This window comes from Falco punctatus, assembly GCF_963210335.1.
Source record: "Falco punctatus genome assembly, chromosome: 3".
In the NCBI taxonomy this organism is placed as follows: Eukaryota; Metazoa; Chordata; class Aves; order Falconiformes; family Falconidae; genus Falco; species Falco punctatus.
In genome coordinates, this window is record NC_137582.1 from 26,477,134 (window position 1) to 26,495,469 (window position 18,336).

Genomic DNA, 18,336 nt, shown 5'->3' on the forward strand with positions numbered 1-18,336 from the left:
TCTGGAAGGCAGCTGCACTAGGCAGCTACGTGAGACGGCCAGAGTGGGATGGAGGTGTGCAGCCTGGCTGCTCTCCTCACCCCACAGCCTCCGCAAAAGGTGTGTGAACACCTTGCCTGGCAGCAAAGCACACACCAGCTACTGCTTATTTTAGCTCAGGCCAACCTTGGTCTTCAGTATATTTAATGAAAAAAGACACTGTGTTAAGTCCATCTGATTCTGATGAAGCAAAATAAAGGATTTGATGTGAAGATGGCAGAGAACACCTGAAAACCATCACATCACAACACAGTGCCTTCTCCAGCGAATGACTCAAGAGCAGGGAGGAAAATCTCTCTGGACAAAACATGAGCATTAAATGGCAAAACAAACAAACAGCTTCTGTCACACACCAGGTTAAACGTCTTAAAAGAAAACAAGTGAGACAGTACTGGTATTGCTTTAAAGGTGAAAATTAAAATATGCTCTAATACGTAGTGGTACACAATTGGCAAGAGCAGAATCTTTAACAAAGGGCAGACAGCGCTTTTAGGGCTAGCTAAACATTTTTTGCTCTAGCAGGGACGCAGAGCCAAAGCGGGGAGATGATTTGGCAGTATATTGACTGCATGCTTTTATCCTTTTGGCTGCTTAAGTTCTAGCAGAAGTTACTTGAACAGGACTACAGTTTAATACACTGAGGCTTACACAGAAGGTATTATTTTCTCTTTGACAGGGTCCAGTGCTATTTTTACCCTGTTTGATAGAGAGCTGCTGTTAGGCCTCGGGGAAGGAATAGCGATTCTTTAAGTAGGGCTCGCCTAGCAGCAGCTTCCTCCCTCCTGCTACTTCAGCCACCTTCTGTGATATAGGAAATGCCTGGTGCTCCTTTTCCTTTAAAAATACACATCGTTAACTGCCTCATCGGTAATCCACCTAACAAACCTTGGCTTGTTTGTGCGGGACGCCTAACTGACACCAGCCGTTCTGTTTGTTAGTCCCTTCCTCCCCACTCCAGCGCCCAGCCTCCCTGCCTCCTCAATCACATGTGTTGTTTCTCATTTAAATGAACAGTTGGATTCTTTTATTTCTTACAAGTGCTGGATTCGCCTTATCGCCCTCATTCCTTTGGGGGTTGCCAATTGGTTTTATCCACGGATGTATCATTTCTCATGCTTCCCTTTTTTCTTACAAAGAGAAAGAACCACTTCGTCAACAAGCCTCTCTGGAGTGGAAGATTAAAAACCTAGACATCACCTACCTTGCAGCGCTACTCCCAACTGGGTTGTGTAAAACTCAATTAAACTTGTCCCCATTGAATACTGCATTACAGTACATTAAACAGAAAATTCTTCAAGCGTGATGACAAAGCTTGAAACCTTGCCTCAAAGCTGTTCCTTGTAGCTTTCTTTAACATTTCAGTCTTTATGGTGTAAGTCTCCCGTTGACACAACTTTAGTCCAGCTATGAAAAATCACAGAGCCCCACAGGGATTAAAAGAGAAAGAGGAGGAGGGGGAAAAAAAAAGAAAAAAAAAAAAAAAAAAAGAAAACCTTGTCAAAGCTGGTCTTGGCACTTCCGTTAGTGCATCTATTGAAACTATAGAGCCTGAGAAGTATTAGAGAGACCTATGAACAATTTGACAATTTGGAATAACACTATGTTCACTGTGATCAGTTCCCTTTATTAATTTTCTTTTCTCCAAGAGAAACAGGTATTCACAGTCTCCCCTAATTAAAAGATGTACTTAATGCCTTAAGACTGGAACAAAATATGAATTAATCAAGGGTACGAGTCTGGAAAAAAGAACAACAACAACAAAGATGTCAAGCCAAGAATTACAACTCCTCCCAAATCTCCAAATGTCAGTGTTTTCTGAGGAAGTATGAATTAAGATCCAAATACAGAGCTCTACCTCACTGTGATGTAAATGAAATACCAAAAACTTGCTGCTCCTATTTCAAGTATTTCTTCCCTTTATGAAACAATGATGACAAGTTTACCTCAAATTTGTTTCTACCTGAGTTCACATTACCTCTCCCAACTAATGACTGGAAAGATTTCAAATTCTAAGCAACTCAGAGTCAGTTGTGCATGAAATAAATAAGTATTTTATATTAAAATCTCCCAAAGGAAGAGTTACATGTACTGAAAAAGGAAAAAAAGAGAGCATCAAATTCATTCAGAAAATTTCCCACTATTCTTATGTAAACCTAATGAGATATAGCTGTGTTAATGTCAGCACCTCCAACTCCAAGTATCTCCAAAAGTTGGCAAAAGCCTGGCTGACTGAGTAGTTACATTTCAAAAATCCGTCAGTATACTTCCAAATAATTTTTTATTCTCCTGACTCTTTATAGTGATAGACGTAGAGAGAGACGCTGAGAATCCAAATCTTTCCTAAATAATAAGGCTTGAAATGGCTGCTCCTCACCTCTTGCCTTAAAAGCATGCATACTGTTACTGCACATGTTACAAAGCATTGTAAGCACACTTCCACTCAAGAAAAATTGTCCTGCCACAAATGCCATAAATCATGCATTGACTATTTGGACTGCTCAGACATGAAGAGCACCATATAATTCTTTCTCTTTCTTTTGTATGTTATTTTATATGAAATCTTCTGAGTAGATAACATAAGATTTTAAAGATGCCATATGATATGCACACTATTGCTCTGCTTATTATTATTATATTAGTCCAACTATCTGTAGTTAAGTGATAGATTATCACATATGGACTCATATATAAGCTCTGAAAAAGAGAAAGAATGAAGCATCCCATTTTCAAAAGGGAACAAAGGCAAATGTAATTAAGCAACCCACATATTATCGAAATGTTGGGACTCAATTACTTCTGGCAGTTCCTTTTCATCTCCTGAACTCTACGTAAAGTCCTGCATGGCTTCTCTCTGGTGTTTTAATTTGCTGAAGAGCCCTGCTGGTAATGTAATATTTAGGATCTACGATGAAGGGATGACAGGGGACTTGTAAGACTTTGCTGATGACTTACTGTGTCTAGTGACAATTTTTTTCCCTATCTCTGGAGGGCAGAGTTCAGTATCTTTAGGTACTTAGAATCATGGTATGTTAATGTGCTAGAAAGGACTGCTTAGAGACTTGGTTCATCCTTTTTTGGACATCTCCTCTATGCATCTGAATTTCTGCAGAGGAGGAAAATGAGGAGAGAAATGAGAACAATGAATGAGAAAAATTACAGGATTGTTCTTTAGTATACTACATCAGTTTAGTACCAGTAGATGCCAATGAAGGTAACTGGCTGTGGTACAAAAAAAAAAAAAAAAAAAAAAAAAAGAAAAAAAAAAAAAGAAAAGACAATGCATCAACCAAATTTTATACACCAAAAATGTTTTAAATATCCCAAAACTTTAACAGCTCTTCCCTGTGTTAAGGATATAGTCTAACTGTTTCAGTGCTATGGAAAAAGTATTTTCCATAGAAACAATAGTTATGTCAGCATAAAGCAAACCAATATAGTAACCCTACAAGAATACTGAGTTTAAAACTCTAAGTGGTCTCTAACAATATCTAAGAAAACTAAGATTGTTTCCTAAGTAAAATGGAATTGTTTTGCCTCAGAGTAGAGTTTTTTCTTCTTTTTGTGTTCTCCATTTATGGTATTAATCCACAAATCTCTTCAGTATAACAAATATTAACCCATTTTAGTCAGAGGTGCCATGTGAAAATAAATTGGAAAAGGAACAGCACACATTTTTTTTATTGTGCTCAGCTGGACATATGTGCCTGCTAGCTAATTTTGGGGGGCTACAGCTAATGAATTCATTGCAGTATGAATCACAGGCAACCTTTAACCAGGATCTGACAAGTTGTTACTTCATAAAAGTGACACAGTTTGATAAATTAGGCATTCGATTCGTTACATACAGCTAAAATCTGATCACTACTTGCAAAACACAGATTCAGATTTACTGATAAAAACTGCAGGCTGTTCCTTTTTCTCCAGTAGCCAATGTTATTAGAAGTAGTAGCTGGAGCCTGCCAATTGCAAATGCAAACTGACCCAGCTTTGCTCCAGAAAGAAAGAAGGTGAAGAAACTAAGTAAAAACAAAGAACGTTGCTGGACATTAATGGCAGATTGTGAGGCTAACGTGCTCAAAGGAAACCTCAGCTCATCAGCTCCTTTGTAACACCAACGTCCAAGAGACGACACAAGGGATGCCATACAGCCACAGAAGACTGACACACCAAAAAAGCAGCCCTGAACTTAATTTCCTCCAGTAACTTCAGCTTAAGGAGCAAGTCTTAGATCTCCCGTTTACTGGTTTAGCAGCTGAAAAGAATCCCATTTCAAGAAAATGCTTTTGTTAAGGAAAGTACTTCTCAATGGGTGCCTTTGGAGACTTCTCTGACTCAGGAACTGAATTCTTTCTGTACTATTAGACCTTTGAGTATGCAACTACTCACACGTTTAGACTTTGCAATAATTAGCAACACACAACAAAAATCCAAGTGCTAACACTAGGTTCATGCTTCGCTTCACTGAATATGTACATATGTTCCTAAAGAGAAGAAGGTCATATATCAGCTCATCGCTTTTTTTGAATCTTCTAGCTGAATATATTAAAGGGTTTTTTTAGGTGTAATTGATCTGACATTAATTTTCTCTGCTTAACGTAACATCACTATGGAACATTTTTATAAAGGAGAGGAATGGTGTTTTGGAAAGAACAATTTTTATGGTGCTGTGGATTGTTTTTTAAATGTGTAAAAAAAAATTCAAGTTGCTCAATGTCCAAAGTTAATCCATTTGTTATGTTATGTCCTAGATTATAAAATTAAGATCAAACCAAGGAAACGGAATGCAGAATGTTGTTCCTTTAACACAAAATTTTGTACTGCAAAATGAAGAGAAAATAAATAACAAATTGTAGGAAGTGCATCAGAAAGACAGAGGAGTGCCACACTTACATAAAGCTGATGATCGCATTGTGGCAAGCCAGAAAATTGTTATGTTTCACACGTTATGGTGCAGTGGATGTAATTGAGAAATGGCTAGTGTGTACAAACCCAGCATTCTCTCCTTGACTCACTGCAAAGCTTATGACATTTAGGGATTTACATAGAAAGTACATGGAAAGAGAAAGAACTGTATTTAAACAGTTGATCTCAGCAGATCTTCCAAGAGAGCAGATCTTCTAAGGGCCAAAAGTGGTTTCCATGAAAGCAAGAAAACCTGTTCATTCTTTAAAGCATTATTAACATTTCATTTTTTTCCCTAACTTAGCTAGTTAAACCCAAATAAAATACATAATACTTTACATCACAAAGCTTTCTTAGTAAATTGCTCCTGGACCACTGGTCCACGAAAGACTCTCAGGATGGGGTTCTGAACATATAGCCAACACTCATTTAGCCCTAATTAATTTCTACTTCTGGAGGGAATGGAAGATAAAAGTCTTGAAGTCATACTTCAGGCTATACTTTCCACCAAAGTAAGCCACTGAAAAATATCATTGTTTGTGATTTTATACTTCATTTGCTCCAACGATAAATATAATTTAATTGAACCTTAATCATAAAACTGGCTTAGCCTTAGCAATCTGTCAGTCTTATTTTAAATTTTCATTTAATTGTAAGTTGAAAATGCATTTAAACCTCACATAATTTAAACCCATTAAAATGCACGTGCAGCAACCATAAAAGCAAGCCTGTTCACATTTAAAAGAACAGTTTATTAACAGAAGATGCATAGTGATCACTTGATGCCACCCCTCTCATTTCCTAGTGTAAACCAGTTTCTTTTCATCTCGTACTTTAAGTTCAATCGCCCATCTTATAATATCAGCTAACATTCTGGCTGGCCAAAGACACTGTTGTCTCCCCTATGTCTCAGATGCTTCCATTCCTACATATCTGAACATCTGTTTCAGGTAGCAGATCAACCACAGTATTTCATTGTAGTTTCTGAGTTGAAGGTCAGGGTGTATCAGTCAATTACCAATAACCCGCCAATCCTTGGTTTTCTCAAAAATGTCTTTCATTTGTTCAGATCTTTAATAATTTGTGCACTGCCCTTACTGTGCAATATGCTTCTACCACATTATTTTTATATATTCAATTGTAAAAGCAATTTTTCAATTTACGTGTTTTTCTACATCACCACTATTAGAAACAAGAATTCTCCATTCACCAAAATAATGTTAGCGAGCCTAGTATGTATTATCTGACTGCACACTTCTATATTTTAAATAAGAAGGTACAATGGTTACTAAATCCATCTGATCAAGTGTGAAAACAACTCTCTTCTAGTGTTTCTAATAAATCTAACTTTTCAATGTTCTTTTTACATCAGTTTGCACTCCCTAAAATGTGTATTTTTCCTTGTGTCATCTTCTACTTTCACCAGTTTATTGCAAAACTAACGTTCTTCTGTAATTTTTAAAGCTAATGCTAGCACCTTTCTCGAGCCTTAACAATGTTAGCTAGGACTTATTCTTTCTACCTTCTAAAATCTCTTCCAAATAATAGTTCCTCCCAATGATTATTAACCTGTGATAGTGTAATTGTTCAGAGTAGCTGGAGTTACCTATGCAGATGTATATACTGCATCTATAGGAAGGAATTTCAGAACCTTCTGTGTCTTGAGTGAAACACTGAGGCTCAAGTTATTTTATACATATATATATGTGTGTGCATGTATGCATGTGTATATGCCTGTATACTATGATATTATCATAGGAAATATCTTACAGGCAATTTCTGTTCCAGCAACAAACCTTGGTTCTGCCTACTACTGACTGATTTAGTCATGTGCATCACCTGTGCATCACATCATAACTCAGTTACAGAACATTTCTACTAAATCTGCCTACACATCACAACTAGCTTCAAATATCACAACTTGTGCACACTCCAGCATAGATTTGTTTGTCAGCATCCCATTGCCCCACATGCCCTGATGGTACAAAAATGAAATACGAAAGAAAAAATCAAATAGGAAAACAGCTTTTTAACATTTTTTTTCTTCTTTGTGTAACACCAAAAGAAATGACATTTTTAGAAAACTGCTAAGTTCTCTCTGTGTCTGCAGTAACAGGGGTTCATTCCTTAGATATTAAACACATATTAAAGCAGGTTGCAACTTCTTCACACTTCAGCCTTCTTCAGAGAAGACTCAAACAGTGGGAAGGCTGACAGATGCCTCAGCACTGGTGAGGAGAAGGGCAGCTGCAGGCCGTGGGAGCATCCTGCTTTGTGTGCAAGGGGGATCACAATGAGGGACTCATGTATTTTGTGTCATGCTGGAGGCTCTTCCCTAACCTCCGCTCTCCCTCCTCCCCATTTCGCTATACACACTTCAAACCTGCCCTAAATAACAGGGTGCAATTACCATTGCATTAGGAAAAATGGATGCAGTCCACCGTGCTGGCCTTAGCGCCATGGTGCCCCGCTGTGAAGTCCTGCTCCTCGTAGCCTCTGCCTACAGTAGGGAACAGTGCTGGAATGCCATGGGAGAAGGAGAGAAATGCTGACATTGATCTTTGGATCAGAGAGTACACAGATTGATCCCTAGGATCAATAGAGAGGTCAGGGTTCAGTCACACATGATCTCTGGCTACAGCTCTTAAGTAATTTCTGAAGACAATGGAGGGAGATGTATGTATGCCCGTGACCGAGGGTTACACCTTGATCCCAATTCCTGTTTAAGGAAACCTACCCACCAGAAGAGCTTTTTCAATTGCTTTCAGCTCTGAATCCATTTTCCTGAGCATAAACCAAATCTCAGTGTCCTTGATATTTCAACAGAAGCTATCAATTTCTTTTAACATATACATTGTTCTTATATTTCTGTAATGTCACGAAGTCTCTTGAAGCTCCAAAATTAACAATGAGAACAAAAATGAGCACAGATTCCTTTTAAAAGTAACAGAGATTCTAAGTATCATCAATAAAGAAATTAGACAGGATCCAAAACATGGCTATAGAATTTGAGGAGCTGTGCCACTGCCTATGTAAGCAAGCACAGCAGTCACCTGCTGGAGTCTCCAGAGTAACAAGAATAGGAGCTTAGGGACCTAATAATAAATTACTGGCTTGCAGGTCAGTTAAGTGGCTGAGGGACATCCGTTGCACCATAGTAGCAGCCTTGCCCATAAGCAGCTAGAGACAAAGCACATGCAACCTGATTTTAACATTGTGTTCCAGGCAGTCCAGCTCTACAGGCCACTTGGACATCATGGCTACCCATCACATGGGTTTTCCTGGGAGCTTGGAACCTTGAATGTTATGAAAGAATTATTACCTGAATTATTGCCATCAGGCTTAATCCATTTAGAGTAAGGGGCACTGAAACCTCTCACCTCGCTGTCAATTATGCACAGAACCACCTTGAGTGGGGGAAGAAGGTATTTCTACTTTTTTTTTAGCTTTTGCTTTCATATGGCACGCCATTAGTTTGTCTTGCATCACAAATACACTGCAGGAATATTTGACAGGAGTCACTATGAAACAGGCTGCAGATGAACCCAGCCCTGTTTCCTCGCATACAGTTGTTTTATACTCAGCACCAATGGAGCTGCCTGAAAAGAATGACCAAGGTTTGATTTTAGGCTTCTAGGTCATGGTTTCACCTTGACAACAGCTCTTTCATTTGAAGCAGTAACATTTGCCAGGATCCCTAAGGTGTTTTCATTTTTGTCAAGAAGTGTAGGGAAAAAAAAAAAAAAAACCAACCCACAACCCACAGTATGAAAAAATGATAAATCTTAATTCACAAGCTGCAGGACTATCTCTGTGTCTCCAGCGCAAAACTTCAAATCCAGTCCAGGACCTGGATGTGTATTAGAAGGCTGCAGATTTAAACCTTGTCCACCATGATCAAACTGGATTTATGGAGCATCATAACTCTCCAGACACCATCCAGCAGCTTATTAATTTAATAGACTCCTGTCCATTCCATGATGTTCCTGCCCTGACAGTCTCTCAAGATAAGGTGAAAGCCTTTTGACAGGAGAGAGTGCATATATATTTTCTTCTGTTTTCTTGTGGATGGGGTTGTTGACAACTTGAAATGTGTGGCTCAGCAAATTTGGGGACTTTTTTCCTTCCCTCTTGCTTTGCAGGGAAGATGACAGAGGTAACACTACCACGAGCCACTGGGGTCACCAGGTTTACTGCAGTCCTCAATATTTGTTTAGCATAATGGATGGGGAAAATTAATTTAATTAAAAAGAAAATAAAACATATTATAGCATCTACATCATATAATGGCATATAATGGCAACATTTTTCTTAAAATGATTTCTAAAAGACTGAACTTACTGCAACTGACTTAGAAAAAAGAGGGACAAATACATATATTGGAAAAAAATAACTTCTGCATGTTTGCGTTTATTCTTGCCAGCAGTCTGAATGGTTGAAGAAATGGGACTTCACATGGTCCCAGTGTGAAGTACAGACTGGGTTTCTTTTCCACCCTGAACATGTTCTCATAGGTGAGTGTTAGACTCAATCTACAGCTTTTTATAGCTTCAGTCAAAAATATGTAATTCTGTGCACATCATGTCAGTATTCTGCCTATGTCCTTGCCTCATATGAAAAAGAATTTCAGTTTCGAACTATGAAATAAACAACATAATAAGTGACAAGAAGAACACAAGAAAAAACCCAAAACTAATGTACACATATGAGAACAACCTAAAAAAAAATCACTTGGCTGCTATGTAAATGACATGCAGTGAAAATGAACAAAAGCATTTTCATATTGAAAGTGGAAATATAGCTTTACCCCTGCATTTCTGGTCATCTTCCCTTTATTATCTACACGCTTAGAATTTAGACGGCATGTATAATTCACTGTATGCTATTATATGCATTTTATACTAATTCCATAAAGATGCATAAAATAACATTTTTCAATTAAGACCATAGACACGGCCTTGACCTTTAAACTCCCTAAAGCAGATAATCCCCCATTTGGACCTATTTGCATAGGTAAAAAATAAATATAAGGGAAAAGCAGAATCTTGCAATTTGAGTTCTTTGAAGCTGAATTGTGTCTGAATTAAGTCCATAACACTGTCTGCCATCAGCAAACAATAAATATCAGTAGTCATGGGGACAAAATATTTTCTCCTGTGGCTAGCAAGGAAAGTAGCAGGACTGATTTGCAATAGTTTTGTTTGCAAGGGTCATTAGGCATCCTGCCTTCTCAACACCCCTGCAAAACCAAATGTGAATTGTGCCCTCTACTTGCCTACCAATCATGTCTTTATGTCTGTATCCATGACACTTTCTTCTAACGACTGCAAAGGTGTATCACCCTTGCAGAGGTGTTATTTTATGTAAAGCATTATACACATAATCGTACTTTTCTTGAGAAATATTTTGCAATTTTTCAGTGTTATGGAAAAAAGAAATGTAAAAGAAGCTCTTCCATGGACCTTTGATACTAGGATAAGCATTGTGTGCATTTTGTTAAAAACTCAGATTTGTAATCAGTGCCAGTAGCACCACCAAAGGCTTCAGCACATTGTTTAGCTAATGGAGGCATCCAGTGGGACAGCAGATACTGCAATTTTCTGACTGTCCATGTGTAACAGGCTAAGTAAATTCACCCAATTTGCTTTTAATTGTATGTGAAAGAAGCCCCTTGCAATCTAAGATATATGCCCTAGGTTAATCTTTGGCCTATTAATCAACTTTTCCTCTGATCCAAACCAAAATATACTTGTATTGTAATGCAGCAGTGTTTAAACTCCTTACGATGTTTGACCTGTGCCTCATTAGGGTTTCAGTGTCTGTGGCTCAATATACAATTACATTGCCTGAAGTTACAGGAAAAAACAGTATTTGCTAGCTGAAAACTCATTTGCTGGGGAAAACATGGTATCAAGGATCTCACAGAATAATTAAGAAAAGTAATCCTCAAGAAAAATTTAAGAGCCCTTCCGTTGTGACAACTGACTTTTCCTATATGTTAAAAAATAGTGTTTACTTTAAATTAGCAAAATTAATTAAAAATTGCCTTTAATTCTTACTAGTAATTTCATGTAAGCCTTTTGCAGCATTTGTATCTTCAATGCCTGGCATCAGCTAAATAACGCATCCCAGCACCAATGAAATAAGCAAACAGTTATGTATTTCCTGACTTAAAATAAGCCACCCACCGGGCCATGCAGCCAGGGGAAGCCCTAGCAGAGCTGAGCGCAGCCCTCTGCTTCCAGGCCCGATTTCTGCTCTGCCCTCTCCTGTGTGCTGCCTCTCGAGTTGCTATTTATAAATTAGCTACATGACACAGTTTCAGTGTGGGCAGCTGTCATTTTAACTAATATCATCCCGTAAATCCACCCTAGCAGGCTCGCTCTCTATCGTGATTGGAGAACAGACTTTTTTCGGGCAGCTTTCAAATGCAGCGTTTGTTTGAGCAAGCGCCCATCCCTTCACTGGGTGGAGGAGCACTCCCCCGAACCTCAGCCCCCACCACCCCGCTGCCTCAGTTAGCCTTCTCCAAAGGAAAATGACAGTTCTCGGATCTCAGCCTCAGGCAACATCCTCCCTAGGCAGGGTTTTGTTATAGTTGCTCAGTGGGCACTGGCTGTGATTTCACTTATGGAGGGATGGAGGTTTTTTATGGCATTCAGTATCATGTGTCCACACCACCAAGGACAATTAACAACCATCCCATGGAATTACTTAGGAAGATGTCATGCAGTGCCTGTGCAACTGCACCGGGGCGAGGGCACTGGTTTGTTCCCTCCTCCCGCATCCTCTCAGAAATAATGAAGGGCATAAACTACTCAGTGAGGCCAGGCAGAGGAGGAAATAAGACCAGTAAATCACTAATGGAAATCCAAAACCAAACACCGCCTCATGCAAAATGAGATGATGGATGGCTTGAGAAGCGTGGGAGTCACTGCCGGTGGCCGGCTCCTTTTTGGCAGCTGTACCCAACCCCATCCCACCGCCCCGTCCACCAGCACCCGTCCCTCTCCCTCCAAAGGGCAGCCCAAACAGCAGCCGTTTTCTGGTCTGGGGTTTGCAGCAGCAGACGTGCCCCGCAGCTGCCACCTGGCCAGGCAGCGTGCTTGGTGGTACGCAATGCAACCCAACCGGCCCAGACGAACGTTAAACATGTTGGTTTTCCTGCACAGAGTTATCCTGTGGTGCTCTGCAATCAATTACTGTTATACCACCATCATTAATAATTTTCTTAATGAAAATGATTCTGTTGATCTCCGTTGTATTTTAATTATCAGAGTTAAGCATAATTACACTGCAGCTCTGAGCTGGCATGTAGACTCCTTTAGGGCGCAATTTTGTTTTAACACACTGATAATGTAATTTTACATTGTGTCAGTTGTTTAGTTATTATCCAGTCGTACAATTCCGCTGTATTCCTGATAACAGATAATAACCTTAGCACCTCCTATATCCTGAAGTCATTTAAAAAGCAATATTGGAATTTCACAACTAGCTAACTTAATCGCCTTATGATTTTATAATTCCCACAGCTAAATATTTGTACAGACACCCTGTTTTAACAATGCCACTAAACATACGGTATCCATACATTTCACATAAATGGCTTAAATAATATCTAGAAAAATGTCTGCTAGATGAGCATGGTTTTCAGTCTGTGCAACTGTATTTTTTCACACCATTTCTATTCTATTTGGTCATAATTCATTTTTTAAAATCCTTTACAGTCCCACTGGAAGATGCGCAGTTAATACCCCAGCCCCCTCCGAGGTTGTGGGGGTACTCCTACCTCTGGTCTTAAGACATTTACCAGGTCTGGTGCATGTCAGCTACAAATGCTCCTCAAGTACACTACGTTGTGATGATCATACAATTCATGCATTAATACTCGCTGCAAAGGTATCTTGCCTGAATTACTGAAACTCTGTAGCTGTTTTTTGGAAAGAATGTATTTGTAATTCTAGATAAGCTACAATTCCTAAAATCTGTCTCTAAAATTTCAGTCACTGTTTCTAAGGCATCTCTTAAAATAATTGAATAGACTAGTTTTGAAACATGAGAGAAGTTTGACAAAAATATATATATAAAAAAGAAGTATGTAATTACAGTTGTAAAAGTTTCCTTTCAAGAAAATAAAATGGGATAAAGACAGACACCATGAGTAGCCAGCTTGTATCAGGGCTTGCAGAAAGGGAAACTAATGAACTGTTTTTCCCTTTTCTAATTCATCCTAGTATTAGGGAAATGTAGTTATGAAAAATACAGACAGAAATAAGTATCCTACACTAAACAGAATTAATTTCAAATACTGAATAGTTATTTCATAGCTATGTACTCTGAATGTACTATGATGTACGATTTTAAATAACCTATTTCTTAACCTAAAAATTTATATAGAAGGTGAATTGTGATCCCACTGCAATAACTTAGCAATATAATCCTATAGATGTACATTGTATTTATATACTACATACATGCGCACACACTTTTTGTGTTTACTTGCCTAGAGAAAAAAAATTATGGAGAGTTGTTGAAGCAAATAGGGAGTCAGCTGGCCAGCTCAGATTTGCTTTCAATAGGAACTACATGCCAGACTCCCCTCCCCGTGATTATTCCATGTGCAATACGTGGATGACTACAGTGCCCACAGTCTCCAGTGAACTGGAAGTCAGGCTGACACTCCTATGCTCTCCTGAAAGATCTGGGGAAAAATCTGCTCTCAAAGGTATCACTGTAAAAACCTAAAAGGAAATACGGCATGTGCTTCTGATTCAGCAAATGATGGACTAGTAGCATATACTCCTAGCCAATTCTTAAACTTACTTTCCTCTTACTTTCCACTCATCTCATCTTGGGTATAGTCAGGAAAACAGCTCCCAGGTGACCAAATCGGCTACATGTACAATACCACACATTTGTTCAGCTAATTGCTTTCAGAAATAACAATGTATTGCTAAGCAAAGTAACAAAATTATACACATGCAACTACAACATAACATCGAATTACAACTACATGCCAGCTGACACCGTTTCATTAGAAATAATGGCACTATAGGAGACAGAAAGCTAACACAAATCAAGGCAATGTAATCTGGAATGATGAGATACAAATTGAAGGAAGAAACATTATTCTATTTATTTATTTTACCATCTTCTATTTGACATTGTTTTGTGATGCAAGCCAATTAATCTTTCTAGTACAAAAATCCCAGCAGAGCTCAAGGCAAGAGTAGGTGCTTGATGAACAACAGAGCAGCAAATTCAAAGTGCAAAGAGATGAACAGAATGCAGTGAAGGCAAAGCATATCTACAACTTATTTCCCACATTAGTTTAGTGGAGTAGCAGGGTTTTAACATGTATTTATAAATTAGGGCCCAAATTTATCCCCTACTTTAGTTATAATAGGCATCTGTGGAAAGGATAACAGAATTCATGTTTAGCACTGTATGACTGTCTCACAATATTCTGTTAACCAAGTACTAAGATAGCCAGTATCGTCAGTGAAACAAAATCCAGCACGATTCAGTGAAAAGACTAACGTTTTGGGCTACTCAGATTGTACCGAACTGAAGAAAGTTTTTAGTATTTGAAAAAAATGATCGTATTTCAATTGATTCAATCAGACAGATAGCACTGAAACTGTCTAATGAATTAGTTGGTGTTTGTAAAGTACTTTGAAGATGAAAAGTCTTACTGGTATATATGTGCTAAGTATTATTATAATTACAGAAAGAATGTAATACTTGATAAGACGTCATCCTATGGGAATTTGCAGAAGCTATATTTTCGAGTGAAAGTAATTTCCCATTACATTAAAAAGTTCTTGCAGAAAAGTTTGCCTGTGAGTATTCAATACTATGAATAGCAGACTGCAGCTCTGAATTTACGGGAAAACCTTCACTACGTTACCCAGAGCACATCACTGTTCCTTCCACTTGGGCAGCAATCAGCAAGCTCCAAAGGAAGGGCAGCTCAACCCTTTTTAGATCTGAGCCCAGATCTCTAGTACTGCAGGTGTTTCAGGTTGCAGAATGAATGTGTCGGCATTCTGTAATTATTATGGAAAGAATTTATAAGACCCTGGTGTGCAACTCATTTTTAACATGCAAATTCCCTGTTTTCAGCGTTTCAACTTTCAAAGGCTTGTGGCAGTTTAAAAGCAATCCTCTTATAAGTGTATAAATTGCAATGATTATAGGAACAAGTTGTAATTGTTTCTAGTAAGTTTTTAGGAGTCTTTGATGTTATGATTAGTGTTTTGTATGTTAATATATTGATATGGGTGCTTATTTGCCTGGATGCTTGTATGCTGAAATGGTCACTAGGTTGCCTCAGCAAACACATCTTTGATCTCAGTAGGTCTGTTTGGTTAGAAATAAAACCTAAAAGAAATTAAACAAGCACAGTGCATGTTCTGAAGTATTCACAAAGTGCTGAGACTGGCGATTGAAATACACGGAAGGAAAGTCATAGTTTTGCAACCCGATCTTCAGGGGGAATGCCAAAACCAGCTACACTAAATAAGTTTTACTTATTCCATGTATTCAGGTGGTGGTTTTTTGGGGGTTTGTTTTTGGGCTTTTTTTTGTTTATTTGTTTGGTTTTTTTAGCATACTGTAATGATACCTAACCACATTTACAAAGCTTTCACAGTGACTGACTGAACGAACAGCTTGTCCCTATGGACTGAACCAACAGCTCTTTGAGTTGGTTCAAGAGGCAAGGCAAAAGCCTTTGAATCTTGAACCAGAGTAGCTGTTAGATGTGGTAGGTTAGACAAAACATGTTTGGGGGGCCTCGTAAGAACTCATACTGACTTAGGCAAATATGACAATTCACATAAGACAGAAATGATACACATTGCCACTAGCCAATACATTCCAGTGAAGCATCATCACATCATGCCACTACACAGAGACTGGAATGTCAGAGGTGACAACCCTGAAATTCAGTTCCAGTTATCTTCTGTTACCATACTGACAAGGAGTCTTATCAGAGTCCAATCAAGTTTGCATTCTTCTTACAAAAACAGATTTCAGGTAGTATACAATGTAACGTAACATGGAGAAATGCTATCCAGTATGCCCAATAAAATGTCAGAAAGAATTCACCTATTCAAAGTGTACAGATTTTGCTGATGTGTGCCAAGAGGCACTAACTCTCAGAGAGAAATAGATGGTATGTGTTATGTCAGCTACATCCTTCTGTGTTTATAAAGCATTTAGTACACTACAGACACCATGGTTTTATATCATTAAAAGGAAAAAATAAAAACCAAAACAAAACCCGAACATAGTAGGAAAATAGGAATGAAAACTATTTGACTTTAAGGGGAGACAAACTACATCATTTTCCTATTATGCAACAGGTATTTTTAATTTCAGTACCTTACACAAGAAAGTAGAGAAAAAAAATCAGCTTGTGTTTACCTTTGCTGTACACAATGCAGTTGTTTTTGTTGTCTTCTACTCCTTGCCAAGTCACATCCAGCAACCACTTGGGGCCAGCAGTCAGTACCATAGGGACTGAAGCCTTTGTCTTCTGTAGGAAGGATGATAACAAACAGATGCCGTTTGCTTGCCTTGATTAAGAACTTGAATAATAATAGTAATAATCATTTTATTTGCAAACAACAAAATCTCCAAACCCATAAGCCAAGGTCTTATTCCCCTGCCTCGGGATTTTTTTTTTTTTTTTTAAGGAGATGCAAGCAGTAAGCTTTAGTTCTTTCATTGATTGAATGGTGAAACTATTATCAAGGATTTTTCTGAATGATATTGGATCAGATCTCCAAGATTAAGCAGATCTCTGGTGGCTGAGAATTATAAAGGGAATGCAGATGACTTTCACAGCAAAGAGCCAAGTGTTCAGAAGTGAACTTTAGACACATTGTACTTCATTATCAATGGGATCTCACTATTTCCTGAAACAGACAGGAAAGAATTTAAAGAATCAGTATCCATTTCAAAGATCTGTCCTGGGTAACATTTGTATTATCATAGGAAATTGTTGTGAATGGATAATGGATTTTTTTTTCCCTTTTGCTAAATGTTGATGTGTGATTTTACTATGTCTGAAATAATAATAATGCTAATGATTCACTGCACTTTGTCTCCGAAAAGACTATAAAAGAAGTTGTATTAATAAATTCAAAGGCACAACAGCAAAGCATGACATCCATTGCACCTGAAAGGGATGCAGGCAAGGAGATACACATTTAAGAAAACCATCTCTTGTATATATTTCAGGTGCTATATTTAGAGAATTTGGTATTTGAGGAGATAATATAGAGGCTTCAGATTTATTAACACTTAACTCCTTTTACTAATGAAATGGCAAAACCCCTGTGAGTTTGTCAGTGTGTGGCACTGGGATGCCACTTTGACTTCTGTCCTGCACAGTTCTTTTTCTCTATATCAAGCATGAAACCACAAGAGAGAGTAAAAAGTTCAACAGTCACCATGTAACTATTTTTTTCCAGGAATATAATTCTCACCAAGTCGTTACAACCTTTTCTAAGAAGATTTAGTTATTTTTATATTTCACCTATGATTCTCTAGTTGGCTCCAGCTACATTCTATTGTAATATTCTGTATGGTTAAGAGAGTTAAAAAAAAAAAATAAGATGTGGAAAATCATATATTTACATGGACATTCTATATCCATTGGCAACATTTATTATCTGTTACTGTTCTCGAAATGTAGTGAAGTATATTAAGAATTAACAAAGAACACATTACATTCCCCAAATATACACAATAATATTTAGTGAAAATAAGACACTAAAAATATTTTAGTTCTATAAGATTAAATGCATAATCTTAGATAAGATATATTTGACATAATTTTTATATAACAATATTTTAATGATAGAATAAGATGTGTTCAGTGTCACAGTTCTTCACATTGCTTTTTTATCTGTTTATTCTCTAATACTTTTTTATCAAATATAGTCTTCCTTGCTTAATTTGCATTTTATATTTTGCATTTTTCATATAAATCTTTATGCATAAGTCACACTTCTTCTATATGTACTCCATGACATTATTCATCTTCCAGAAGTGTTGGAAAAAAACCAGATAAAATTGAGGAATGAGATTAGCAAAAAGGAATGCATCAGCTAGCAACAATATACCTACCTAGTGTAAAAATATTGCAACCAGAGACATGCTGTGTCTTAATTCCTAATAATACTTTTTCTATGGGAAGTTGCAAAAAGTGTGTTTGCTTATATAAAGTATTACAAGAGTCAAACCAACTGCATGCATTTGAAATCTGAATTTAAATTCTGATTTCTAATTGGCTAGTAAACAAAACATTATTTTGTAAAAATTTGCTTATGTTCATATATAAATTACCAAGAGGCTTGGTATTATCAACTATGAAATCAGTGC

At 37.7% G+C, this 18,336-nt stretch overlaps 1 protein-coding gene across 4 annotated transcripts in view; it reads right to left on the reverse strand.

Annotated features, from left to right (window-relative positions):
• Positions 1 to 18,336, reverse strand: part of ZFPM2 (zinc finger protein, FOG family member 2) — a 417,436-nt gene that overhangs the window by 101,104 nt on the left and 297,996 nt on the right. For all 4 annotated transcript variants that reach the window (XM_080381546.1, XM_080381547.1, XM_080381548.1 and 1 more), the window contains one exon: positions 16,372 to 16,483. In XM_080381546.1, the coding sequence (XP_080237672.1) occupies positions 16,372 to 16,483 (112 nt within the window). The remainder of the gene's footprint in view (positions 1 to 16,371; positions 16,484 to 18,336) is intronic.